The following is a 25,634-nucleotide window of genomic DNA, read 5'->3' on the forward strand; positions in this document are numbered from 1 at the left end:
TTTTTCTTGAAGTTTGATCCCGCCTGTCCTTTCCCAGTTATTTGCATGAGCGTCTGTGCTCGTGGGCGGGCTGTGACCTCATCTGTGTTTCCGGGAATCCATGCTGCCTCCGGCGCTCTGAGCTCCTTTCAGGTGAGTGGATGCCTAGTGGGCATCCACCTGTGCACCTCTGTGACCAAGGCTTTGGATTAATCTGAGGCCATTACATGTGTAAATTTGCACACCCAGTGATCTGATACAGATATACACACTTGTGTGCAATTATTAAGACTACTGAGTATTTAAAGGAACAGTTTCTGCTGCCAGGAATTGTTGAAAAGTCTAAGTCATTGGATCAAACAGCCTATCGGAAGGTCTCTGATGGTAGTTCCAAAAGTATCAGAAGTCCATAAAGCAGAGCTGCCCTGCTGCACGAGCCTGGTGTACGGCACAGCTGGTGGGGGCTGGGTACACACGCAGACTGTTGGTCTTTTAAGTGCTTGGCAGGCAGTAACACCTTCAAGATGAAAAAACTTCTTTTAAGCTTAGGTTGGGCTTGTCCTGTTCCAGCTTTTATCAAGTTGATGTGTTAAGTACATTCTTATATTTTGTTGTTGCAGGGGTTAGAATGACAGCTGATGGCTGAACAGGAAGATGGGTGTGTGAATGCTGGTTGCCCTCGTGTGGGAGTGCCTGTCATTCTTACCAGGTAGCGAGGGCTGCTGAGAAACAGTTTAGATTCTAATGTACAGCTGCAATCTGTGGCAGATGTCAGAATGTGCTGTTTATGAAGCCAAGGGTGGCCAGGACAATGCGTCTGATTGGTTTTCTGGCCTTTGGGAAGTTCTCTGAAGAACAGAAGGATGGGGCTGGTGTTGTGGTGTTAACAGGTAAAGCTTCTGCCTGCCGCATCTGCAGGCAGATGTGGGTGCCAATTTGAGTCCCAGCTGCTCCACTTCTGAGCCAGCACCCTGCTAATGTGTCTGGGAAAGGAGTGGAAGATGGCGCAAGTGCTTGCACCCACGTGGGAGACCCAGATGAGCTCCTGGCTTCAGCCTGGCCCAGCCCTGACTGTTGGCAGCTCTTTGGGGAGTGACCCAGCAGATGGAAGCTCTCTTTCTCTAACTCTGCCTTCCAAAGAAATAAAGTAAATGTTAATATAGTAGCTTTGGCCGGCGCCGCGGCTCACCAGGCTAATCTTCCGCCTAGCGGCGCCGGCACACCGGGTTCTAGTACCGGATTCTGTCCCGGTTGCCCCTCTTCCAGGCCAGCCCTCTGCTGTGGCCAGGGAGTGCAGTGGAGGATGGCCCAGGTGCTTGGGCCCTGCACCCCATGGGAGACCAGGCAAAGCACCTGGCTCCTGGCTCCTGCCATCGGATCAGCGCGGTGCGCCGGCTGCAGCGCGCCGGCCGTGGCGGCCATTGGAGGGTGAACCAACGGCAAAAGGAAGACCTTTCTCTCTGTCTCTCTCACTGTCCACTCTGCCTGTCAAAAAAAAAAAAAAAAAAAGCTTTATTCATAGTTACCAAAACTGGAAAGGACCCGAATGTGCTTAACTGGGAAATGGAGTTGTAGTAAATCCACAATGGAGTACAAGTCTGAAGTAAGAACTATTGATATACCCAATGCGTGGATGAACCATAAATGCATTCTTCTTAGTGAAAATCACTCTCATAAAGCCACATACTGTGTAATTCTACTTATATGACATTCTTCAGAAGGCAAAGATATAAAGACAAAAATATCAGTCATTGCTATGTTATTAGTTGTAGGGGACTGGTATTGACTATAAAGGAACAAGAATTAATTTGGTGGGAGGAGGTTAATAAAACTGTTCCATAGCTTATGTTGTTAGTTACACGAATCGAAACATTTACCAAAGTTTATAGACCTATAAATCAGTGTCTCAGGTTTTTGACAAATTTAAATACATTAAGGCAAAAAAAAATAAGCCTATATATATATATTTCCATTTATTATATATATGACATTCATGCTAAAGCAAAAGTAGAGACAGGAAACAGATCTGTTGTTGTCAGAATCTGAGAGTAGGTGATAGGAGTTGACTATAAAGGGCTGTCTGAGGCATTTTGAGGGTTTGATTGTGGTAGTTCACTCCTGTTTGAAGTTATTCAAAGTCAAAGAACTTAAAAGGTGAACTTCACTGTATGTAAATTATATTTTAAGAAAGAAGACTCAAGAAACAGCTTTTTTCAGAGAATATCTTATCCTAATGTTATTTCAGTTCCTCTGATTTTGCCCAGATTACATTCTCATGCTGTTTCTTACTCATCTAGATCTTTCCAATTCTAGTAGTTAAGAGCACTTCGTAGTAGTCAGGATTTTGTTAAATTATGAGATGTCCCGTGTTAGTAAAGTGACCTTAGCTGTCCTGGAATTTTATCATAGATTTTGATAATGAAATACCATGAAATGGGTTTTAAACCAAAAAAGAAAATGCATTTCAAGGACTTGCTATCGGAAACTGGCACACAGTAGGTACTTAGTCAATTTTCCTTTGTTAAGGAGGCAGTGCAACGCAGAGTAAAGAGCCTGCCTAGGTTTTTTTTTTTTTTTTTTTTTTTTTAAAGATTTATTTATTCATTTGAAAGAGAGGCAGAGACAGGTCTTCCATCTGCTGGTTCACTCCCCAGATGGCTGCAACAGCCAGAGCTGCGCCAATCCGAAGCCAGGAGCCAGAAGCTTCTTCTGGGTCTCCCACGTGGGTGCAGGGACCCAAGGACTTGGGCCATCTTGTACTGCTTTCCCAGGCCATAGTAGAGAGCTGGATCGTCAGAGGAGCAGCCGGGACTTGAACCGGTGTGCATATGGGATACCGGCACTGCAGGCAGCAGCCTTCCCTGCTACACTAGAGTGCCGGCCCCCTGCCTGGGGTTTTAATCACACTTGTATTGTAATTCTGACATCACCCCTTAATAAGTCATCTTTGGTACAGCCTGTCAACTTTCTCTCTAGTGCTGCCTTTAAAGTAAATCTTTCAAAAAAAAAAAAAAAAAAAAGTGGCAGGAAGGACAGTCTCTAACTAGCATGTTTTTGTGGGGGAGTGTAACAGGAGGTGCTGTGTGTCAGTGGTCCCTGCTGGAAGTCTGTTTTGGTGCAGTGTTGAGATCATCAGGTGTGTGTGATGGCACTGCTAGGGATTTGCCCACGTTTTTGGTTAGAGAATCGAGGGCAGGAACTTGAGGGCTTAGGAACCTGACAACTCAGCAGCAGAGTTCTTTCTTCCTTTTGTTAAAGCTTTGCCTTTTAGATTCCAGGTAAAAAATCTGACCCAGTGCTACAGCGGATTTCACTTGCTGTAGCTGTGCAGCAGACAAAGAGCTCTCTCAGGCTCAGAATATGGATGGCAGAGTGCTGTGGAGTGCGTTTTTTGTTTCCTTGGCTAAGGGCTGCGTGATCACTAATACTTCCAACAGCTGTCATTCTTGCACAGGAGGTGCTTTGAGCTTCTTGGGGACGTGGCTGCCATCGTCAGCAAGTCTGGCTGGTCCAGAGTCTGCTGTCTGGATTAACACCATCTCTGCTGACTGCTTCCTCCTGTGTCCCTAATGGAGTTACTGCTCTCTTACCAGGAAGAGGAAGAGCAGGAGGAAGAAGACGATGATGAAGATGACGACGACACTGATGATTTGGATGAGCTGGACACGGATCAGCTGCTGGAGGCAGAGTTGGAGGAGGATGAGAACAATGAGAATGCTGCAGAGGATGGGGACAATGACTTCTCTCCTTCTGACGAGGAGCTGGCCAACCTCCTGGAGGAGGGAGAGGATGGCGAAGACGAAGACTCTGATGCGGATGAAGAAGTGGAACTGATCCTGGGGGACAGTAAGTAGAGTGCAGGGTTTGGGCTGAGCCATGGCACCAAGTGAGGTCCTTGTTCTGGTGCCAGTCCGACCCAGAAGGCAGGCCCTGGCAGGGCTCTGTGTCCTCTCACTGCTGACTCACTCTGGTTCCTTTGGGGAAAGCACTTGCCCATCGTTGGTCCCCTGCTCTCCCCGTAGACTGTGTATCCAAACCAAAAACCTGTCACCTCTTTTCTTTCAGGCAGGGTTTGGCTAACCTTTTCTGTAAGAGCAAACAGTAAATATTTTATGCTTTGTGGGCCACCTGGGCCCTGCTGTTGTAATCAGAAAGCAGAGACAGCATGGAGGTGAAATGATTATGGCTCATGAAACTTATTTCCAAAAATAGGTTGGAGCTGTGCAGTCAGCCTGTGCTTTGGAGGACCAGCTTCAGAAAGGGGAAAGCGTGGCTCTCGGCAGGGCGGGGCTCGGATCAGCAGCAGCTCCTGGGGCGCTGGTCTGTGATGCGAGGCAGATGTACCGGCCCTCCTGTGAGCCGCTCTTCCCTCCTGCTCTGGCCAATCCCTTTTGAAGGCCGTTTCTGTGCGGCTTCTATTTGTTCATTTCCTTTTCCTGAGTGCTGAAGAACTAGCTTCAACTTGTGTCATCTCCCATGCTTCAGTTTTTCTAACTCCCATAAGGACAGGGGTCTGAAGTCAAGTTCCATTTGTCTCCTGCCTGTGCTGGTGACTCCTGGATAAAGCAACACGTGGTTCTGAGAGGGGCAGCTCTCAGCGGCACCCTCTCAGGTGCACTGAGCAACGTCCCCAAGATGGGCATTGCATGCTCCCCTTTACACTGTCCATTCTTTTTTTTTTGACAGGCAGAGTTAGACAGTGAGAGACAGAAAGGTCTTCCTTCCATTGGTTCACCCCCCAAATGGCTGCAAAACAAAAGCCGGCGCACCGTGCTGATTCGAAGCCAGGAGCCAGGTGCTTCTCCTGGTCTCCCATGTGGGTGCAGGGCCCACTTGGCCATCCTCCACTGCACTCCCGGGCCACAGCAGAGAGCTGGACTGGAAGAGGAGCAACCAGGACAGAATCTGGCGCCCCAACCGGGACTAGAACCCAGGGTGCTGACACTGCAGGTGGAGGATTAGCCCAGTGAGCCGTGGCGCTGGCCTGCTTTCCATTCTTGAATATAAAACCACCGTATGTACTGGGCCTGAAAAATAACTGCTACCTCTAGGAAATGCCTGCTAAGGACAACTTTCATTTTGTTAGAATACTGTTACTTTAATTTGGATTTGAGTATTTATATGAAAACAGGTGACAGCTTGCAAGCCTTTCAGCTTGGATTCCAGGACTAAGATGTGGCGCTGGCGCTGGGCACACCAATGCTCTTACTGGGTTTCCTAAGAGTCACAGCACCTCTTGGCAGAGCAGCCCGTGTGCTCAGGCCCCTTGGTTTGCCTCATGTGAATCCTCGGGAGCAATAGCTCTTCCTGGAAACCCCGTGTAACTTGACTAAGTCCTGGACCTGGTAGGGTCTATTGCATTGATTCTAGATGCAGACCCGAACCCGGAGCTTGGCAGTCTTTGCTCTTAATAGCTGTGCAGCTGATGGCAGGCAGTGGTGGCACCAGTGGCTCAGAGTGCATGAGCGCGGGGGGATGGTTTTCCAGCGCCTGCCATGGGTACCAGGAAGTGAGTGGTAGGGTCTCAGCACAGCCGTGTTGTGCTTGCTTCTGGGACGGAGCTCTCAGTGTCGAAGTGGAGGAGGCGTGGCTTGTTGAGCTGTGTTGTAGGTGTCAGTGCTTTTGACGTCCCCACCTTGTTTTCGCCTCCCTTCCCCAGAATGAGGCACGCTGTTGCCTATTCAGACCCAGGAGCACTTGCTTCCTCAGGGGCCCGTGCTGCATCGCTGCTCTGCCGTTCTGGACTAGACTTTGTCTACTTTAGGTTTTGCCCTAAAGGAGTTTGCAGGGAAGGCAGGTTTGGGAAAATGCATCTTTTCTTCCTTAGTGCTCCAAGGTTGATTTTTCTCAGGGACTGGAGAGGCTGATGAGGGATTCTTTGCAACCAGCAGATTCCCTTCCTCCCCATGGGAACCTCAGAGCCGCCGGGCACTGCAGACCTCCAGTCAGCTCGGGATCACTTTGTGCACTTGGTCAAGTGTTCCCCTAGCTAACGGCGGTGGGCACTGAGACCTCCGCTTTTCTTTCACTCGGCAAGTACGAGTCTTTACCAGTGAGGCCCACTACGTTTCTCTCTCACCTGGGTCAGCCAGGCATGCGGCACTGACTTGAATTTGAAGAGTCCCTTCTGCCACCCCTAGCTTCCCCCTCCACAGCGTTAGATCTGTGTTTATTACTTGCCTGAGACGGCAAAGGGTCCAGCAGTTTCTCATCTTCCAGGGGTGACAGCTGCTTCCTGCTAGCGTCCAGCACATCGTAAGGTCTGTAGCTCCTCCTGTGGCATTGCGGCACGTGTGCCTGTACCACACTCACAATGTGGTCCTCACGTATTAGGTTGAAAATTATATTTGCATATTAGATTGAGCGGTGAACCCTAGATTGGTGGTCTCTGCTTTTTTGTAGTCTTCTGAGGACTGGAGACAGGAGTGGCTAAGGGGTTTTAAGAAAAATCTCTTTTGCTTGGAGTCAGCCTGCTTTTTTGTGATGCCTTGAGGTCATGTGGGCTTCCTCTGGCCATCCCTGAAGGATACCAAGAGGCCAGGAGTCCTGGGGGCTAATTCACTGCTCCCCTTAGCCCTTGGCAGCTATTCAAAGTGCCAGGGGTGGAAAATCTTGTTTGCTCACTGATTGCTTCAGGGCCCCCTAGTAGAGCCCCCGACGGTGTCCAGGCCCTTCAGGTAGGAAAGCGAGCGGTCCCAGGGGTGTGACAGCTGTTGCTAACAACAGGTGCATTCTCCAGAGCCAGCTCCGAGGAGCTAATTGCTGTGTTTTCTTCTTTCTGGAAACTTGTAATTACTTTGCCCAGTCACAGATACACGGAAACGCAGTGCTTCCTTCCTGCAGGCCTCACAACCAACCTGCTCTCCCCTCTCCCCTTTTAGCCGACAGCTCGGACAACTCTGATCTGGAAGATGACATCATCTTATCTCTGAATGAGTGAGGAACAAGCACCACTTGGAAAATGTTGGCAGGCGAGAAACTGAGTCGAATGAATTCAGAATACGTTCCCTTCCCTTTCTCACGGGGCTGTCTCTGAAGGAACTGCGAGCCCTGCATTCCAGAGGTGATGGTTTAGAGGCTGCCTGGGATCTGAGGGGCCTTCCAGAAGCAACCACCACACAGACGGCAGGGCTTCGGCCCTACTCTGCTTCCCTCCTGTCCTAGGATGGACATATCTTTCCTCAAGGGAAAAAAAAAACATGTCTCTGGGGTATTTCACAATATATTTTCTTTGTATAACGTTCTTTACTTAAAGAACAAAAAATAGTTTTTTACAAAACTTAAAAATGAAAAAAACAAAACAAAAACACCAACCAATAGGCATTTATAACTGAGGGTATGAACTTATATCCACCAGGTCTCTTGTCCCTGCACTTCATTTTCTTTGGAAGAAAATGATGTCTAAAGAACAATCTAGAGGCATTTTTACATACGTATTTAAATGAAAAGGAAAATCGTGGTTTCTTAAATTGATAAGGATTAAGAATATTTTATTATAAATATAATATATGATTTTTAAGCCTGTTTTGCCTCATGTACTGTTAGATTAATTTGTTTTCCTTTGTGCCAGGGAGGCGGGCGCCACTTGCTTGCCAAGTCGGTGCCAGATTTACCACCTTCATGGTTTGGGGGCAGCACTGTCACTGTGGATACTGGTTTTGTGGATTTGAGGTAACTTAGGATATAAGTTCACTCCCTCTGTTTTTCTTTGTGATTCAGTTTTTCAAAAATCTTTTTTTTCTTTCCCTTTCTCCCCAATGTGGAAATTACAAATCAAAGGCCTTTTTCTTTAATGTAAAGTGTATTTATTTAAAAAAAATACAAAATAAACTACAAGTCTGTCTTTGTTTATGGCCTTTCCCTGTTCTCTTGCCACAGTGGGCGTGACCCTTTCCTTAGACTCTAGCCAGGCCCCAGAGAAGATGCCTGGAGTGGCACTCAGAACACATTCTGCCTCGTCAGTCCCTGTCTAACCTGACTCACGGTGCTCTGATCCAGAGGGGTCCTGGGGGCCTCAGGGAGCACACTGTGTCCCCCCAGCTCTGACTGCCATTTCTGTCTTGAAAGGGATCCACACTGGACTGGAGCTCCCTGTCCTGGCAATCAGGGATACCGGGGACAGCACTGCTGCACGCACTGGCGCGTGCTGGAAGTTGTTAGGGCTCCTACCTTTCTGTTCAGTCTAGCCCTTGTCCTCCTGGCAGATAAAGACCAGACCCTGGTCCCTGGTTCCTTTCTTCCCTTGATTTTGCCCAAATAGCAGCTTCCTGGCTTCTGTTACGTAGGCATTCTACAGCTAAAGAGATTTTACTGAGAGAAGAGGGGACACATTTGGTTGTTAGAAAATAAACAAGCAATACAAGGCAGCTTAAAGCTCTCCAGGGACAGGTAAAAAGCCTTGCTGGGCCGCAGGGCACCATGCAGGCTGTCACACTCTGAAGCCACACACAGACTCCTCTCGGTCCTCTACAGAGCACGGGCCTCAGCTTCTGTGGGCAGCTGGCACCTGACTCGTGCAGCGGTCTGTCTGCTGGTGAACACATTAGAAGAAAACGGATTCAAAATTCAGAAGCAGCAAAGCACTGTCTGGATTCTAGCCATGAAGTCATCCGAGCCAGTCTCCCTCATCTCTGCCAGGAGCTCTCGGGAGCACCTGCCTAGAGTCTCTGAGGTTGCCGTGGGGACCTCTAATGGGAAAGCAGAATCCTGGCTGCCTTGACAACACGCCCTTAGGAAAGTGCCTGGAGAGACCCAGGAAACAACCTTCCGTGTTCCACCTCGGCAAACGGATTCCCTCGGGGAGATGCGCGAAACAGCCAGCCCCAGCCCCCCCACCTTGAGTCCAATTTTGCCTTTTCAGGCTTTTGGCTTTCAAACATCGTCTCAGCACTAGATCCCCAGGTGGGGGCACCGGGCACCTACATGAAACAACCAAGGCCTGTCACTAGTACTAGCCCTTCTGAGAGGTCACAGACCCTGCTGTGTCCTAAGAACCACAGGGAGGAAGTGGCTGCGGAGGAAGGAGGAAGGGCCCACAGTGGGCTGTGGTGCTTCACCACAACTCAGCAGTTCCTTTTGGGAGCCACAAGGCACCCTTCCCTGATGGGGGGTGGACAGAGCAATGGCTAAAGCGTCCTCCCCACCCAGGTTTCTGGCCTGTTTCCCTGTACTGATCTGGCAGAGCTGGGAGGGCAGTTCAGGGTCCTGCACGCTCCAGCCCAGCAAAGCGCTGCACATAACAATGCAAGGCAGCTCCAAGGCCCAAGGCTCAGACATAGGCTGAGGTCTACAGGGCCAGCCAACGTGCCCTGGACAAGGCCCACTTGTTTCTGGTGGCACCAGCTTTGGCAAGGTGCAGGCGTGTCCTCTTGTGCCCAACTGACTTGCTTGGATACCCAGTATCTCTGGCCACAGCTCAAATACAAATAAACCTGAGTAACACCTTCTTCGCTAGTGTTTTGTTAGGAACGTCTGTTCTCTCGGGGACCCCAGCGGAAGCTCGGTGCTGCTCCCCCAGCAGCCACGCAGAGCCCCTGCCTCACAGCCTCTGAAATCCCAGCTGTCACCTATGCTGCCTCATGGTGGCTGGGGTGGTGGCCTAGACTCACTCACAGGGAGGACCCTGGAGTTCCTGGCTGATCTGTGGACTCATTAGTCTTTCCACGGCTTCCACTGAGCCCTGACAACCATCCCTGTTAGGGTAGCCAAGCTGCCACCCAAACACTGAAGGAGGCATGTGGTGACCATCACTGTGTGCTCTGGTTTTCCTCCCTGGTCCCTGACACCGCTGGCCTCTGGTTTTTCAGCCATGGCCACGCTACCTTATTAGAGACGGACAAGGCAGAATTTTGAGACCTGTAAGCCGCCTTTCTTCCTACCCGGAACCAGAAGATGCCTGCATGGCCATTTCCTCCCTTGCCTGGCTTAAATGGTTTCAAACTCGAGCACGGCCAACACCTCACCTGCTGTGACCTCATTTCCCCCCCGAGAAGTACCTTTTTCTCAGTGGTCCCCACCTTCTCAGCACCGGGGCAAGAGGTCCAGGCACAGCTCCTCCACTGCACCTGGGAAAAAGGAAACCACTTCAGATACCAAGGGCATCTCCCTAGCCCACTGCACTCTCCCGCAGCTTCAGGCCAGGGCACCGGTGTCCCCCCACAAGCTCTAGGTGAACAGCACAGGCCCACTCTGTTAACACATCAGCCCTGACAACCAAAGGAAGAGCCAAAACTAAGAACCGTCCGTGAAGTCCAGGAATTAACCAAGGAAGTCCACCTCCTCCCCCCTCCCCCAATGGCTGGCTATCCCTGGGCTGAATCAGAGGGTGGCTGGACAGGTCAGTGGCACCAGGACCACTTGGCATGGTTACACTGCCCCTCCCCCAGCTACGAGACCCCCCCACATCTGAAGACTCCCACTGGCAAACTGGCATTAGCATTGGGCACGCTGTCCAGCAGCCCCAGTTGAAACTGATGGACACGCACAGCATTTAGGACAGGCAGGAAAACAAAAAGCCCAAAACTGCCAGTGGCTGTTGGCCAGGACTTAAGCTTGCCGCCTGCATGTGCATGGGCTCTACTCACGCCAGTGCAGCTGGGTCCAGAGCCCAGTCCTGACTCAGCCCCGCGCGCTGAGCTGAGGGCGGGGAGCCACTGCTGCAGCAGGACTTCTGGGTGCGGTGGTGCTCGCAAGATGGCACAGGGCATTTGTGTGCATGCACTGGGCAAGTCTTCCACTCTTTAAGAGAAAACTTGATTAAACCAGGACTCTCAACAGGGTTAAAAATGCATCCTCTGACAAAGGCTTTACTGACAACTTTCCACAGTCAAAAAAATAAAAAAAATACAGAACACAGCAGACAGCATCTCATACATCAGAAATGAACATAACCGTCCCTTCTCATCACTGTAAAAAAAACAAAAACCAAAAAATCCTCAGAAACCTAAGAACTTCGTTTTAGTGGTGGACAGGACTTGGATCCCGGCCAAATAAAATAACCCAGCAGGGAATTCAAACCCAGAGGGCAGGGCAGGGAGGGGATTTTAAAATAACCGCTTTTGTGACACAAACAGGGAGCTTCCTGGAAAAGCCAGGTTTGGGCTAAGCAGTGTCTCTGACTATAACTATCACCATGTGTTCTTCTTCGAGCTTGCCCAGTGTCCTTAGTGCTGACTGGAGGTACTGCTGGGAGAAGGCGCAGGGCGGGAAGGCGTAGAGCATGCCCGTGCTGTCTCTGCCTTTGGACCCGCCCACCGGCAGGCTGATGACCCCCGCAGCCTGCTTCTGTTTCAAGTAGGAGACCAGGTTCCTGAGAAGCCGCCTCTGCAGGCCTGGCTCCACGGTGGGCACCCCCTCGGTGCCAGGCCCAGTGGGGGCGGCCTGGGTGGCTAGGAGCACCGCATAGCCGTTGGGGCTCCCCTGTTTGATGCGCCGTGTGACCTCGTCGAGCTTGGGCTGGTCCAGTCGAAGGCGCTGGGCGATCTTCAGCTGGGTCAGCTTGCTCCCCGAAGTGTGGTCTTTGAGGAGGCCGCTGATGACGCCCTGGTCCCCCTCGAGCACGTGCATGGACGTCGGGAAGCAGCTGTTCTTCAGCACCAGCAGCCCATTCCAACCCAGCTGCAGCGTCTGCGCATACTCCGACAGACTCTTCAGCTTTTTGGGCTCCTGTTTCGGCTCTTCCGGGGGCTTGGGCTCCGCCTCCGAGGTCCGATGATTGCGCTCGCCGTCTCTCGTCTTCTTGCCGTGGGAGGGGTCCGGCGCCTCGTGGTGGTGGTGGTGGTGGTGGCCCCGCTCCTCCGCCCCGTGCCTGCTGTTGCTCAGGGAGTTGCCGCTCGCCTCCCTGCTCCCGTCGCTCGAGTGATTCTCCTTGCGGCTGCGCTCAGGGGTCCGGTCGGAGCCCCGCTCAGAGGGCTGCCCGCCACCCTTGGTCCTGCTCCGCTCCTCGTAAGGGGAGTGGGCTGTCCGGCCACGGTCACTGGAAAGGCTCCTCCGCTTCCGCCTTTCTTCCCAGGGCTTGGCCAGGCCGCGGTCCCCATCGGCCCCCCAGCGCTCACCACTCCGGCTGCGCACAGAGCGGCTGTAGCCCTCCAAGCTGTTCCTGCGGTCAGGGCCTTTCCCGGGGCTGGTCCAGTCCCCTTCCAGAAAGGCCCGGTCTCGGTCGGAGTAGAGGAGGTGCGGAGGGGTCCTATCCCGCACGCGCAGGTCGGCGTCCAGGTTTCGGTGCCGGGTGTACCCGTCCGTGAGCAGCTCGTAGTGCACAGGCAGCGGCGAGGGCTGGTACTGCTGGGGGTACCGAGTCTCCTCTGCTTTGGCGAAGTCCACGCGGAGCCTGCGGTCCGGCCCGCCCAGGGGAAAGCCCCTCATCTTAGCGCAGGCGGCCTGCGCCGCGTCCAGGCTCTCGTACTGGATGTACGCAAAGCTGTCTCCTTTGACGTGATCGATGGTCCGAATGCTCCCGAAGCGGTCAAACTCCCGGGCCAGAGCCGCCAGCGACGTGTTGGGTCCCAGGCCGCCCACCCAGAGGCGAGTGGTGGGGTTGGCCTTGCCATAGCCTATCTTGATGGGGTTGCGGCCGATCACCCGCCCGGACATGGCCACCTTGGCCCTGTGGGCCATGTCCAGGTTCTGGAACTTGAGGAAGGCGTAGGCGCCGCCTTGGCCGCGGGCGGGCCGCTTGATGACCACCTCCTCGATGATGCCGTACTTCTCGAAGGCGCGGCGCAGCTCCACCTCGGACACGCTGTGGTCCAGGTTCCCGATGAAGAGGTTGCGAGTGGCCCGCTGGTCGTCCTCCGGCATCAGGTCCTCCTCGCACACGGCCGGGTAGCCGTAGGGGCGCCCGCGGTCGTCGTACAGCCCGTAGTAGTCCAGCGCCCGCTCCCGGGACAGCCCCACGGCGGCGGCGGCGGCCGCAGCATCCAGCGCGAAGGCGGCGGCGGCGTGGCGCGCGCGGGGCTCCCGCAGGGGCGGGGCGGCCACCGGGGACAGCGAGCGCTGCTTGTACTGGTAGCCTCCGTGCAGCGGCAGGTAGCCGAGCGGGTCGGCGGGCGCGGGGGGCCCTGGCGGCGGCGTGGAGGCGGCGGCGCTGCTGCTGCTGCTCCGCCGGCTGCTCCCGCCGCCGCGAAGGTACACGGGCTCTACCTTGAGCGGGCGGTCGTAGAGCAGCAGCTGCCGGGCCAGGGCGTGCTGGCGGGCCTCGCGCGCGTCCTGCGGGTGCCGGAAGTTCACGTAGGCCACGCGCCCGAGCTCCGGCGTGTGCGACAGGCGCAGGCTGATCTCCCCGAAGCGCTTGAACTGGTGGAAGAGGCGGTCCTCGAGGTGCTCGGCGGGCAGCGCGGGGCTCAGGCTGCTGATGAGCAGCGTCTTGTACTCCGGCGCGCTCGCCAACGAGCCGGGGCCTGCGGGCTCAGCCCCGGGCGGCGGCGGCGGCGGCGGGGGCGGAGGCGGCGGCGGCAGCGGAGACGCGCGGGGCGACGCGCCGGAGGCGCCCGGGTCCCCCGAGGCCTTGCCGCCGCGTCCCCCGCCGCCGGCGCCGGAGACCGAGGAGCGGCCGCCGCTCGCGCGGTGGTTCGCGTCCCCCGCGCCGCGGCCGTCGCGATGCCCGCCCCCGCTGCCACTCCCGCGGGGCTTGTCGCGGGTCCGCGCCGGCACCGGGTGCTTGGCGCCGCCGGAGGCCTTGTGCGCCGCCCGCCGCCCGCCCGCCTCCGCTTCCCGTTCGCGCTCCCGCGGCCGCTTTGCCGACGACGAGGAGCCGCGTCCGCTAGGGCTGGAGTCTCGGTCGCTCTGCCGCTTCATGGCGCCGGCGCGGCGGGCGGGCGGGCGGGCGGGCCGCAGGCTCCTCACAGTGACGGCGGCGGCGGCGGCGGCCCAGGAGGCAGCGCCCCCGGCGCCGCCATCTTGGACAAAAGGAATCGGCGCGGCTGTGGCGGCGGGGCGGGGCGGCAGCGGCGCCGAGGGCCCGGGCGCCGCGTTATCAAGTGGCGCCGGCCGGCCCACGTGACTGAGGCGGGCGGGGCGAGCGCTGCGCCGGGGTGCGTCATCCGGATGCGCCGCCCCGTGCCACGTGACTCCGGGGCCGGCGGAGGTGCGCCCGGGCGCCACCACGCGGCCACGCCGGCTGAGGCTTTCGGGGCGTCGCGGGGAGCGATGGGAGCGCTCTCCAGAGCCGGGTCGGCTCGCGCCGCCTCAGACTGCAGCGCGCGGGGCTGGTCCTCGACCCCGTGAGCCCAGAGGAGCTTCGTGGCCAGGGCCCGGCAGTCTTCTGCCGGCGCCAGGGTCCGCGCTGCTTGGCACAGGAATGGTAGCTTTCGTCTACGCAGCATCAGTGCCGGCGTCTGGGGCCTTGGCCCCAGTGTTGTTTTCACCCGGTCCTCGGCTGCAGCGATCCCCATCCCCCTCTGCAGTCCCCTGGCTGGGGTCCAGCGTTGACAGCCATGCCAATCCTTGGGCCCTGTACACGTCCCACGCCCAGCTCCCGAGTGTCCTCCGTGTTCAGGTTCACCTGTAGCAGTCCCTGGGAAGACCACGAGGATCACGCACCAGGCACACGCACGCAGGTGAGACCTGGCGGGGTGCAGGCTCAGGAGCAGTTAGACCCGCAACGCAGAACTGCCACACTGGTGCGGGCATCCCGGCACACAGCAGGCTGGGAAGGCCGGGACGGTGCCAGCAGTTGCCACAGCTTGCCGTGCTCCCCTGTGCACCCCCAAGGATAGGACCTTTTCTCCCCAGGCGTTGCGAGGGCAAGGGCGCCCGTGTGCCAGGGCCCATCGGCCGCTTTCGTCCTCCAAGGTCGGCTGCCGGAGCCACTGCCGGACCTGACCCCACTTCGGGCACAGGGAGCACGGGATGGGCAGCGCATCCAGCCCGCTTCTCCTGCTGCAGCCTGGCAGGTCCAAAAGCAAAGATCTTGCTAAGAGGGAGCAGCGGGCTCCCCGGCAGGCTGGAAGATCCCTTACGGGCACACCAACGAGGAGCTGAGCTCAGCTACTCGGGCAGCACCGTGACTGCTTCCTTTCAGCTGGTCTCTGCAGGACAGCGGAGCAGCCAGAGCTCACGGACAACTGGCTTTCCCAAGCGACACCAGAGGGCTGTCAGACAAGCCCGCGGGCCCTCAACTGGATTCCTCTAAACAGGAGAGGCAGCCCTCTGACCGCCTCCTGGGGAAGCTGGCAGGAATCTCGATCAGAGGCGTGGGACTGACACCAGGCCGCACACCACGGCCAAGAACATCTTTTAGAGCTTTCAGTACTGAACGCAGTGAGGGCACCACTGTGGAAAACCACATTCCACAGAGCTTCCTTCTGCCGTGGCCAGTCCCATGGAAGACCCTCCCACGCACCCTCAACTCAGCGCTCCATGCCCAGCAGCCGGGAAGCCTCCTGTTTGGGGACAGTGCATCAGGGCGCAGGGTACCAAGCCCAACCTTCTCCCCAGACTCTGGTTTGAAGCCTTATACCACAGCTGGTTCTAACCCATGTCCTGCCCTGCTACTTCTGGCATAGGTGAGTTGAGGGACAAATGGCAAAATACAAAGCATAATGCATTAAGATCCTTCTCATGCGGCAAAACCCTGTTTCAGTATTCATGTTAATTGTCCAAAGACAGCTGGAACTGTTTTCTCCTTTAATAAAAAAATCCCAGACACATGTTGAAGTCCTAGAGTAAACCAGCAACAGAAGGGAGTAAATCCCCCCAGGGGCACTAGCAGAGCTGGCGTCACGGAAAGCTCCAGGCTTCGCACCTGATGTTGTCAGGAGCCCACTTAAAAAATAAATTACAAAAAGGCGATTTTGGGGAGACAGCTGAGCTGCTTCTCCCCTCTCCGCTGCGGAGGGGTCAGGCCGACTACAAGTCCGTCCGTGCGCTGGCCGCCTTGGGGGCGTATTTAGGCATGAGTTCATTGATCTTGCGGATGTAGTCGGACTTTTCTGCGCAGCCTTTGCACGTCTCCCCCCAGTCGTCCAGGATCTTCTTCAGCTCTTTCACTCGGAGCTTCTTGAGGTCCACTGTGCTCAGGTCGATCTGCTTGTCTGGAGAGAGGAGTGAGAGTGATGGCTGGGTGGGAGCAGCCACAGCCCCCAGTGGTCCCAAGATGCGTCAACCCCTGCATGGCTGAACCACCTCAGAACAATCAGCTCTGCCGGCTGCAGCGAGAAGAGACGCTTCCAGACAAGGCAGTGTTGAAGGGACATGGCTCCCAGCCCTGAGGTGTCACCCTAAAACAGCAACTGCAGGCCGCTGACCGAACGACAGGACTCATTCTCCATAACCACCTGGGGCCAGAGTGACCTGCAGCCAGCTCACCCCATGCTAGGCTCTCTCTGAGACCAGGCATCTGATGCCAATGGGTAAACACAGGCCCCTGGAGAGTCAAGTTCTTAAACAACAAACAAAAAAGTCACAGCCACTGCTGCTGCCTCATCGTGCAGAGGGGGCCTGACGCTGGGAGCACAGGGGCTCTGTGCAGTAAAGAGTGAGTCAGCAGACAGATGCTGTGGGGCTCCTGCGCCTCCTCGAATCGCCCGCTCTTTTCAGAGCCTGCAGCCAGGACAAGCCTGGGAGAGCCAGGTCAGGTCAGAGCCCTCCTGTGACATTCCCGCCATCACTCACAGTGAAAGCTGACGTCCTCGCCGACCTGCAAGGGGCTCTGTGCCCGGCCACCTGGCTGCCTTCACACCACCTAGCCCTTCTGCCTGGGATGTGCTCTGGGAGCCGCCTCTTGGCAAGTCACCCCCTTCTTCAGTTTGCCGAAATGTCCCCTCCTCAGTGTGGCTTATTCTGACCACCACCCACCTCGATGCTGGGTCCTCCCGTGTTTTGCACCGTCTGCCACGCTGCAGGACCCACTCTCAGTGGACTGAGTTCTTCGCCTTCCTCCCCGAGCCCGCCAGCAAGCTGGGAGGGCACACCTTTGGCAGGGCCCGGCCACACTCACCGTACTTGAGCTCGCAGATCTGGCTGTCTTTCTTTTTCAGCTTCTCACAGATCTTCTCCACGGGGATATGGTGGGCCAGGGGCTTCGACACCTCGTTGATGATCTTGGTGGCGGCGTCCTCCGTAGCCCCGATGTAGTAGCACTGCAGCAAGAAAGGACAACAGCTGAGCCATCTCCTCCGAAACACGCTGCCGTCCACAGGTCCTCGCTGCCAGGGCCTCACTTTTTGGTGTCCTGCCTGTACTGGCGGTCAGCTTCAGTCCTTGCAAGCCCTGGTCTCTATGCACGTGCTTGGTCCTAGAGCTGCCATTCACCGATGAACTTAAGAGTTGCCAGGGTTCAAACCTTTAACAGAATGATAGACAAACCAGAGACTTCCAGAGCAACTAACGCTACAAAAGCCCTGCCCTAGGGCTACCTGTCCTCCACGGGGCTCTGGCTGCTCTGGGAGCACCTCACACACTCTGGCTCCCGGGGGCTCACCGGGCTGCTCCCTCAGCCTGCGGTGCCCTTACCTCACCTCAGTGACGCCGCCTCCTCAGAGATCTCTCTGGACCCTTCTGTCTAAGTCCATACCCACCCTCTCCACCAAACACTCTGATCTGTTATCCGACGCCCCACCCACTGTGGTGTTTCTCCCTATACGCCCAGTGCCCAGCACATAGTAAGTGCTTAACAAATCCTAACAGGGCTAGGACATATCACAAGAACAGGTGCTGACCGGTGAGGCGGAGAGGCCAGGCCATGCCTCTGAGCTAGAAGCTGCCTGACAGCTCAGGGGGAACCCGAGCCGGGCCGGCGGGGCGCCAGCTACTCACCAGCCGATTCTCCTTGCCTCTTGCCTCGCGGCAGAACTTCACAAGCTCTTTTTCAATAGTGGCTGGGGAGAAGGTGACATCTCTGTCTTTGAGGTCCTGGTAGAACCTTCCCAGGTAGGAGATACACACTGAAAAAGACAAGTTGGGGAGAGGATGTCAGCCATCACCCAGCTGTCCCCGATCCACTACAATCATGGGAGGTTTCTCCTTCCCTGGCTTTTCTCAGGTGTCCACGCGAGGACAGAAGCCAGCTCCAGGTTGCTCGGGTACCCTGGTACGCCCAGGGCTGACGGGGCACGAGCTTATCACCCTAACGACCACAGAAGCTCCTCCCGACATCTTTCCTTCAGTCCAAAGTGCACAAGTGTCCTTGAGACAGGACTCACTGTGACCTCATAAATGGATCCACGGACGGCGGGAGAGAAACGATCACGGTGGAAACGGCCATTCCCAATGCAACACTGAACCCCGACTCGCGGCCCTCGCACCGCTCCCGGGAGCTTCCGGACAGCGATGAGAAGGGACAAAAACTCCGGCGTGATGTGGCTTTCAGGCCAGGTTCTCGGCACGCTCTACTCTCAATGCTCCCTCAGCGGGCCAGTGTTTTCTAGGCCGGCGTCTGCGGCCCTTCCTCAGGCGGACCCCGCCGGGCCCCGTGGCCGCCGCCCCCGCCCGTCCTGGCCCTGGCCGCTGGGTGGTTTGGCGGTGTCCAGCGCCGCTACCAGGCCAGCGGCGGAGCGCGGCCCCCGCACCTTCGCAGTCTCCCGGCCGCAGCGCCCGGTTGCCCGGCAGCACGCTCAGGGCCAGCGCCACCGCCAGCCCGTGAGTGGCCCACATCCTCCTCTACCGCCGCCGCCGCCGCCGCCGCCGACCGACTGAACCGCACCCGCGCCGCCGCGCCGCCTCCAAGTCCCGGCCGCGCGCCGTAGCTCCCCATTGGCGGGCGGCCCCGGCGCCCTCCCATACGCCGCGTTCCCATTGGTCCACGTGCCACGGAGCCCAGACGGGCGGCTCCACGCTACCCTTCCCCATTGGTTGGTGGCACTTTAGCCCTAGACAGTTGTCGGCCGCTGATTGAACCCGGGCCGCCCGCAGGAAGCGCTGCGGCTGCGACGGAAGTTGCATGCGCCTCCATCTTGGGTAGGGGCAATCGCCTTGGCGGAAGCCGGTTGCCGCGGGATCCAGTGTGGTCCGGATTCCTTGAATCCGCTGGGTTGTCTCGCATTTCCCTTGCCCTAGGGTCCACGCCTTCCCCAAAATACCTGCGGCTCTCTCCGTCCAGGGATCCGACTCGCGGCGCAGGTTAAGAGTCCTGGGGTCAGCAGAGACCCTACAGGGCAGGCGGGGAAACGGGGGAGGCGGCAGGCTAGGCTTGGAAGAGTTTTCTTTTCCTTTTTTTTTACAACAATCACGTGGGCGGGAGACCCAGCCTTTGGAAGAGTAGGCTGAGGCTCAGGTGCTTGCGTGCCTGCCCCGGCTGACCCGAGTGCGCCCTTCCCGGACCTGCGGAGTGGACAGACTGTCGCGCTGCAGAGCCAAGGCCGGCCCAGCCGGGCTGCCCTCGGGACCGCTGAGGTCGGGGGCTTGGCTATCACCCTCGCAAGCCCCGGAAGTGTGCTCTAGGTGGCTGGCTCTCCGCCTCCTGCTTCCCACCTAAGCTCCAGGGCCCTCCTGCGTGGGTCCCGTGGTCAGCGGACAAGCATTGGCGGATGTTTCATCCGGGACTGCCTGCCGAGGCAGACCACGGGAAGGGCTGGCTCAGTGCGGCAGGGACCTGTCCGTGGTGACTAAAAAGGGCTTGGAGCCCGGCGGCAGGGGCTGAGAGAGACCTGCGCTGCTCCCGTTCAGTGAATTCAGTGGATCGGTATCAGGTATTCATCTTTAATTCACATCACAGCAGTCAGGGCAGGGAGGGGGAGAAATCAAGTGGCAGATATTTACATCTAAAATTCACATTACTTACTTGCTGGGTTTATAACATGCTACCACAATATATACAGTAAAATACCTTTTGGGACACTGGTACAAATTTTTTCCTTTTAACTTTGCTTTTCTGGTACAGGTAGGATCATTTGTAAGTCACTTTTTCTTTAAACATGAGTACATAAAAGAAATGGTTAGAAGTCTTCTTGTTTTAAATAAGCACAGAATGCCAGAGATTAAAAACACATTTATAGGGCTGAATACCAATTGGACATCACACTCTATACATTTTTTGCTCAAATTCCTGTACAAATACACAGCATTCAAATAGGTATTTACAAATAAGCTTTAAAGAATGAGAACCAGTGTTTCACAATCTTAAAGGATTCGCATTTCTGGCCTCACTTCCCCTCAGCCTGGCAGGTCCTCCCAGCGGGAGGAGTTCGGAATGTGTCCATGTCATCCAGTTAGGGAAAATGGAGAGGGGAAACACAGACCTGTCTAACTTTACATAAAGCGAAGCCAATGAACCCACACCCCCCTTCTACCTTCAGTGCCAAAAAGTGGAGAAGACAGATGACTGAGGTGATGCCTGCCTTACCCAGGGTTGGAGGTTCGGAAGGGCCTTAGAATCACAGATGCTCTCTTACCTAAGAATCCAGCCCGGGGCTGGCCCCCGACTCTTTAACACTTGTCAACACTTGGTGGTCCGGAGACTGAAGCTTGCAAGTGATTCTTGGCTAGACTCAGGCCTGCCCTTCAAACGAGGGGCTGCCACAACTGACCTACACCCTCGGCAGCCTTCTGGCCCATGCTGCCTGGAAGGACCCGATGGTATCAGAAAGGATTCACGCTGAGGACACAGCTGGCCTGCAGGTTGCTTGCTATCCTTTCTGTTAAATAAGTCATTGTTTGTTTACAAGAGAAAAACACCCTGACCGTAGCCTTTTCTGTTTGGAAAGAAGAGATGTGGAGAAGGGCTAAAGGGCTAGGGCCCAGGGCCAGCCACCGAGGTCAGGCAGGCCAGTAGAGGAACGGGGGGGGCGACAAGAAGGCAGCCTTGTGACCATCAGAGTTGTAACCATCACTCATGTGAACTCAGGCAAGTGAAAGAAAAAATGTTCAAAGACAGTTTTTTATAAGTAATTTAGAAGCACCCTGGTAAAACACCACTATAACCCACCCCACCCTATAAAGCATTTCCTATAAAGACACCACTGCGCTCTGCCCAGTAGACTGGGGAGGCTGGAGAAACTACCTCTGCCCACCCCGAACCCTGAGTGGCAGTCCCCACGGGCCTGGAGTAGGGTGCTGTACTTGGCCACTTGGGAGATGATGATTCTACCTGCATGGCTCTCTGCTTCCCAAAGAAGAAAGTTTCCTCACACTCTTGCTGAACCTGATCACACATCCTCAGGGCCTGGAAGCCTGGCTGGGCAGCCAACCCCATGGCTCGGAGGTAGTGCTGAAAATCCCTGATTCAGGAGCTTACGGCAGGCATTCTGGCCACTTCTGAAAGCTCAGAGGATTTCCGGCCCCTGCCACGCGCAGCCTCACTCTCGCACCAGCTCTCTAGCACATGGGAAAGGGCTCAGCTTCCCGTAGGAGGGAGGTGTCAGGCTAGCCCCCGGCTCTGCACCTCCACTCAAGCCCCAGAGTGGAAAACCACCCTTGCAGATCCATTTCCCACAGGGTCTTGGGGCAAGAAGTCTATCAAGAGTGGGAGATAGCAAACAGTCAGAAAAAAAGTGATGGCGAGCACATTTCCAGTGGAGTAGCAGACAGGGCTGGCCTGTGGAAGCCTGGCAGTGTGTCCTAGGCGTGCAGCCAGACCAGTCACACGCCTGGGCTGGCAGGCTGGCCAGCCGGCTCCTCAGCTGCACACTCCTGGATGGCAGAGTGGACAGCTGAGTAGGCATTTGTGCAAAACAGCTTGTGGCCCCTTTGTCCACCCATGACATAGCCCATGTGGTCTCTGCAATCCCTGAATGCAACCATGAACTTTTTCTGTCCACATGGCAAAGGAAGAGGTTCCTAGTGCAATTTCCATTTTTCTGTGCATCTCTACCCTGGAAGGAGGGCCTGGGCTCCTGCTCCTGGGCCCTGCGACGCTGCAAAGCAATTCTGTCTGTGCAATATCTCCACGTAGTTCCACGTGGCCTGGAACTGCAGGAGGAGGAAAGCATCTACTGCATAAAGGAAAGGAAAACCATAGAAATGGAAACGTAAAAAGTTAAATAAAAAGAGAAGCCACAACCCTTCATGCTGCTGCGGCCTCTGTACATGGCAACACAGGAGTTCACGGCAGTAGAACGGAGACTTGGGTGGTTCTCTCCTGAGTGCCAAGCCGCTCTGGCTCCCTGGGGGTACTTGCTTTTCAGACCTGGAGTGGTTGGGCAAGCTGCTCACTGAAGACGGTGTCCCAGCCGCCTCCCTGCCCTTACTGTTCCCCTCGGCCATGTTCCCAGGCCATGCGGGCCTGTTCCTCCTTGGCGCTCCCAGGAGGCAGTGAGGCCTTGCGGTGCAGGCCCCGAGGTCTCTCGGCCTCATCACGCAGCAGGACGCCCTCATCGTGCTCCAGGGCTGGCAGGCGGGGGTGGTAGGGCTTGGGCGGCAGCGCAGGCGGGTCCATGGGATCCTGAGGGATGACGCACCCTGGGGCTGAGTGGCTTCGGCATGGCTGCGCCTTGATGGAATCCAGGACAGCAGACTCGGAGAGGCTGTAGTGGACAGGGAGGTAGGGTGGCTCAAGGTCTTCATCACCGTTCCAGGCCTGGCTCGGCATGGAGTCCATGGTGTCCGTGCGGGGTGGGGCCTCTGAGGAGTGCCCAAAGTTACTCTCGCTTAAGGAGGATACGCCGCTGCTGGCACTGCCGGACAGGGTAGAGTTGCTGCCGTCCAGGCCCGACTGGGGGCTTGTTGGGGAGGCTGGGATAGGATGGAGAGGAGACTGCGAAGGAAAGGGTGGGCGTGTTAGAATCCCTCTCTCCAGGTGGGCTGTCTGGCCCACCACTTGAACTCCAAGAGTACTTACTAACTGACTGACACGCAACAACTGCCCATTCTTGTTGCTTCAGCAGCCACCTCCCAGATCTTCCCCTACCCTCAGGCAAACCAATGGGGCCCGATTCATTTGCATTTCTGTGGGCCAAAAAATGGCCCTCGTCTCTCTGCTGGACATTGGTGTCCCCTGGAGCTAGATCCCACGCTGCTCCCTGTGTCTGGGATACTGACAGAGAGCTGGTCCATGAGGCCATTTGGGGAGGGTAGAGAGAACCCGAATGAGCAGTGGGCCAGATGAGTGTGTTCTGCTGCTAAAATCTATGAGGCTCTTTTTTCCATTTAGCAGAAAAATTTTAAGAAAAGTTAACAGCAGGATTTATATTATACTCTCAGGAGCATGCTCTAAGGTTTTCATAAAACTTTGGCATCTGAAGCGTCTTGCTTTTACTGGACTCTAGTTTAAAATGCTCTGTGACCCACCTAGTAACAGTTTATTTAGCCATTGGACTATGATGTATTGGCGGCTTGTGGTGTGGGCAGAGAGCCCCCAGGTTTTTCAGTGCTCACGGCCCCCACTTGGTACCATGTGTGGGCAACTGCAGGGCCCTCTGTTCTCCCTGCTCTCCTCACATTTGCTGTGGGACACACTGGTCACCTGCAGCTCAAGTGCGGCCCTGGCTTCCCCCAGCTTCTGCCAGGCTGGGTTCTCAGGGACAGATGCAGGACAGGGCTCAGGTCCCTCTGCAGACCCCAGGGGTGATTCACGGAGAGATGACTCATCTCACAGTCTGCTGGGGCTGTCACGTCAGTACATTACCTTGCGCAGGGTCCGGGCGGGGAGGGCTGGAGGAGTATCACCCAGGGGGTGGTGGAAGGCGTCAAAGTGTAGGGAGTAATGACCTGCAAAAGGAACAGAAACAAAGCCTCACTGGGTCCTGTCCAGGTACATGCCAGCACCATCTCGCTGGGTCAACTAAGCAGGCATGGCAAGAGTCCCCTGGGGACCCATCAGCACAGAAGGCCATGGAATAACCTCTTTACATTGATGTTCTCCAAAACACAGGCTGCAGGGGTAAAAGAGACTCACTCCACGGCAGGAGGTCAGGGAGGTCGAGTGCTTCAGAGCCCATGGTGTGACAAGTCACAGGCAGCAGCCCCGCTAGCCCATTACTGGGCGATGACAAGCTGGTGAGCCACATGCCTGGTAGTCAGTTCTGTTGTCTTCAGCCTCCCTGACTGGGAAGGCCTTACTGAGCTAACCTGCTGTACTCAGCTCACTGACCCCAGGGCCCAGCAGGCTCCTTCGTGTGGTGGAAGACATTTCTTCCCTGGCTGAGTCGGCCCAGAGAGTGGCTCATCTTCTCAGCCTGGGCGGCTGTTGCTCTGGCCTTTGAGCAGCGTCTGAGCCACAGACTATTTGGGGGACCCGCTGGAGGTCTTCTTACCATGCAGCAGGCTTCGGGGAGGCACTGAGGGGGCCAGGATGTGCCCCATGTGGGCAGACAGGAAGGGTTGGGCCTCTCGGGCTCCGCTATCCAGGCTCCAGCTGCTGGGGGCTGCTGGCACCGCTGAAGGGTGGAAAGAGATGGCATGAAGGGAGATTACTTCTTAAGTGACCCTCTGGGAGAAGACTGTCCTACAGTCTGTGGCTGTTCCAGTTATGTTTAAACAGCACACATAGGAATGGCATGGCAGCTCCTAGAGCTCAAAATACTGGCCAAGCAAGGCACTGTGGCCAAGAGGGGTGTGGCCAGCTACTGAACTGGCTTCCGAGGATGGCAAGAGTGAGATCAGTGAGCTGCCGTCTGAAGAGAATTCAGGATGAGACAAGCAGAAGTGTGGCAAGGGGTGAGCATCTATAGCCTGGGATTTGCCAGGAGAAGAGGAAACAGAAGAGGAGAGTAGAACAGGCTGGGGCGGAGAGAATGCAGAGAGTGCCCAGGCCACAGAACCTGCCCAAGGTGGAGTCAGGGCTCCCATGCTGGCCAGGCCCAGTGGGAAAAGCAATGGAGCAGGATGGGTAGGAGGCAAAGACTGCCTCCTCTCAGAGCTTCTAAGAGCACGATAAGGAAGTGGACATCAGCTTTCCCCAAAATTGGCCTCACAAAGGGCCTGGCATGAAAATCCAACCTTTGCCCCATCCCTGGTGCTCCTGTGCTCACTGGCTGGGTTTGGGATGCTCAGGTGGTTTCTCTAGGCAAGGGGCAGATACTCAGTGTACCTGCTGAAGGATAAAGCCCAGGAATTATAGTCAGGTCCAGCTGGACTCACTGCTTCCTGAGGGGAGGGAGGCCCATGGAGCCCATGGGACTTTGGGGCATCTAGAGAGGGCCAGTTACTGGCCCCTTGGGCCATCAGTTCCAGGAAGTACAAGAGTGTCCTATGCTAAGGAAGGAGCCCAGTGCCAAAATACTGGCCCCCAGCCACATTTGAGGTGAGAGATTTGGTGGAGAGGAGAGGAGCAATGGCTGGACCCTGGGGTGCCACCATTGTGAGTTCTCTTGGCTGACTCCTCTGGAGGACAAACACCAGTGAGAAGAAATATGCCCTTTCTCTGAGGGAGCTAGGAAAGCCCAGTGTCCCTTTTGGGCTTATAAGCAGCAAGACAGAAATGCACAACCCAGGTGGCCAGCGACCAGCGGTAGCAAAAGTGAGCCTGTGGCACTTGGAGCTTGGGTTCCTTCTGGCAAAGCCAATGTGTTGGGCGGGGTGGGGGGTGGGTGGGTTTGCGGAATTCCAGTCCCTAATGGAAGCTGGAAGGGAAGGAGCTAGAGTCTTCCCTTTGAAGAGGATATGGCTAAGAGGAGCTAGGCCTCATGGCAATCCAAAGAAAAGGTGGTGATGTCCATCCTCTTCCTCTTCACTGCTGAGTAACTGGTGTGGGCTTGCAGCGAACAGAGTGAAGCTCCACTGCCTACACAGCCTCAGTTCTGAGGAAGACGCTCAGCCCCACGGTGTGGCTGCTGGCTGCTGGC

General features: G+C 56.0%; 4 protein-coding genes across 24 annotated transcripts in view; 1 reads left to right on the top strand and 3 right to left on the bottom strand.

Annotated features, from left to right (window-relative positions):
• The window catches only part of DCAF1 (DDB1 and CUL4 associated factor 1), an 87,551-nt gene extending 79,723 nt beyond the window's left edge, over positions 1–7,828 (top strand). For all 7 annotated transcript variants that reach the window (XM_089306176.1, XM_089306178.1, XM_089306173.1 and 4 more), the window contains 2 exons: positions 3,573–3,825; positions 6,861–7,828. In XM_089306176.1, coding sequence (XP_089162302.1) covers positions 3,573–3,825; positions 6,861–6,919 — 312 coding nt within the window. In that variant the 3' untranslated portion in view covers positions 6,920–7,828. The remainder of the gene's footprint in view (positions 1–3,572; positions 3,826–6,860) is intronic.
• On the bottom strand, positions 1,938–13,915 carry RBM15B (RNA binding motif protein 15B). Of its 2 annotated transcripts, none has more exons than XM_070050762.2 (2): positions 10,563–13,915; positions 1,938–10,037 (listed from the first exon to the last, which is right to left on the bottom strand). In XM_070050762.2, exon 1 carries the CDS (start codon positions 13,771–13,773, stop codon positions 11,080–11,082), a length of 2,694 nt encoding a protein of 897 aa, XP_069906863.1. In that variant the 5' UTR covers positions 13,774–13,915; the 3' UTR covers positions 1,938–10,037; positions 10,563–11,079. The 2 variants fall into 2 exon arrangements, with proteins under 2 accessions (XP_069906863.1, XP_069906862.1); XM_070050761.2 differs by having other exon boundaries at positions 1,938–10,043.
• A 1,674-nt stretch (positions 13,916–15,589) lies between these two features.
• Positions 15,590–18,610, bottom strand: MANF (mesencephalic astrocyte derived neurotrophic factor). The gene is made up of 4 exons (XM_051852398.3): positions 18,486–18,610; positions 17,734–17,861; positions 16,916–17,057; positions 15,590–16,010 (listed from the first exon to the last, which is right to left on the bottom strand). The coding sequence occupies exons 1-4, from the start codon at positions 18,568–18,570 to the stop codon at positions 15,826–15,828; spliced, it is 540 nt and encodes a 179-aa protein (XP_051708358.2). The 5' UTR covers positions 18,571–18,610; the 3' UTR covers positions 15,590–15,825.
• Positions 18,611–19,600: 990 nt separating this feature from the next.
• The window catches only part of DOCK3 (dedicator of cytokinesis 3), a 507,250-nt gene continuing 501,216 nt past the window's right edge, over positions 19,601–25,634 (bottom strand). For 12 of the 14 annotated variants that reach the window (XM_051852373.3, XM_051852369.3, XM_051852371.3 and 9 more), the window contains 3 exons: positions 24,105–24,227; positions 23,477–23,559; positions 19,601–22,606 (listed from right to left, as the gene is read on the bottom strand). In XM_051852373.3, coding sequence (XP_051708333.1) covers positions 22,097–22,606; positions 23,477–23,559; positions 24,105–24,227 — 716 coding nt within the window. In that variant the 3' untranslated portion in view covers positions 19,601–22,096. The remainder of the gene's footprint in view (positions 22,607–23,476; positions 23,560–24,104; positions 24,228–25,634) is intronic. The other 2 variants (XM_051852372.3, XM_008260717.5) reach the window with 1 other exon arrangement.

This window comes from Oryctolagus cuniculus, chromosome 10 (assembly GCF_051225735.1).
Source record: "Oryctolagus cuniculus isolate XC-2025 breed Fujian yellow rabbit chromosome 10, ASM5122573v1, whole genome shotgun sequence".
NCBI classification, from domain to species: domain Eukaryota; kingdom Metazoa; phylum Chordata; class Mammalia; order Lagomorpha; family Leporidae; genus Oryctolagus; species Oryctolagus cuniculus.

Excerpts from the sequence above, each read along its gene's own strand:
- MANF (XM_051852398.3), bottom strand. The coding sequence starts at position 18,570 with ATGTGGGCCACTCACGGGCTGGCGGTGGCGCTGGCCCTGAGCGTGCTG. Across the intron at positions 17,862-18,485 it reads GCGGCCGGGAGACTGCGAAG|TGTGTATCTCCTACCTGGGA; the intron begins GTGCGGGGGCCG and ends TGTCTTTTTCAG. Across the intron at positions 16,011-16,915 it reads GATCTGCGAGCTCAAGTACG|ACAAGCAGATCGACCTGAGC; the intron begins GTGAGTGTGGCC and ends TCCTCTCTCCAG.
- RBM15B (XM_070050762.2), bottom strand. The coding sequence starts at position 13,773 with ATGAAGCGGCAGAGCGACCGAGACTCCAGCCCTAGCGGACGCGGCTCC.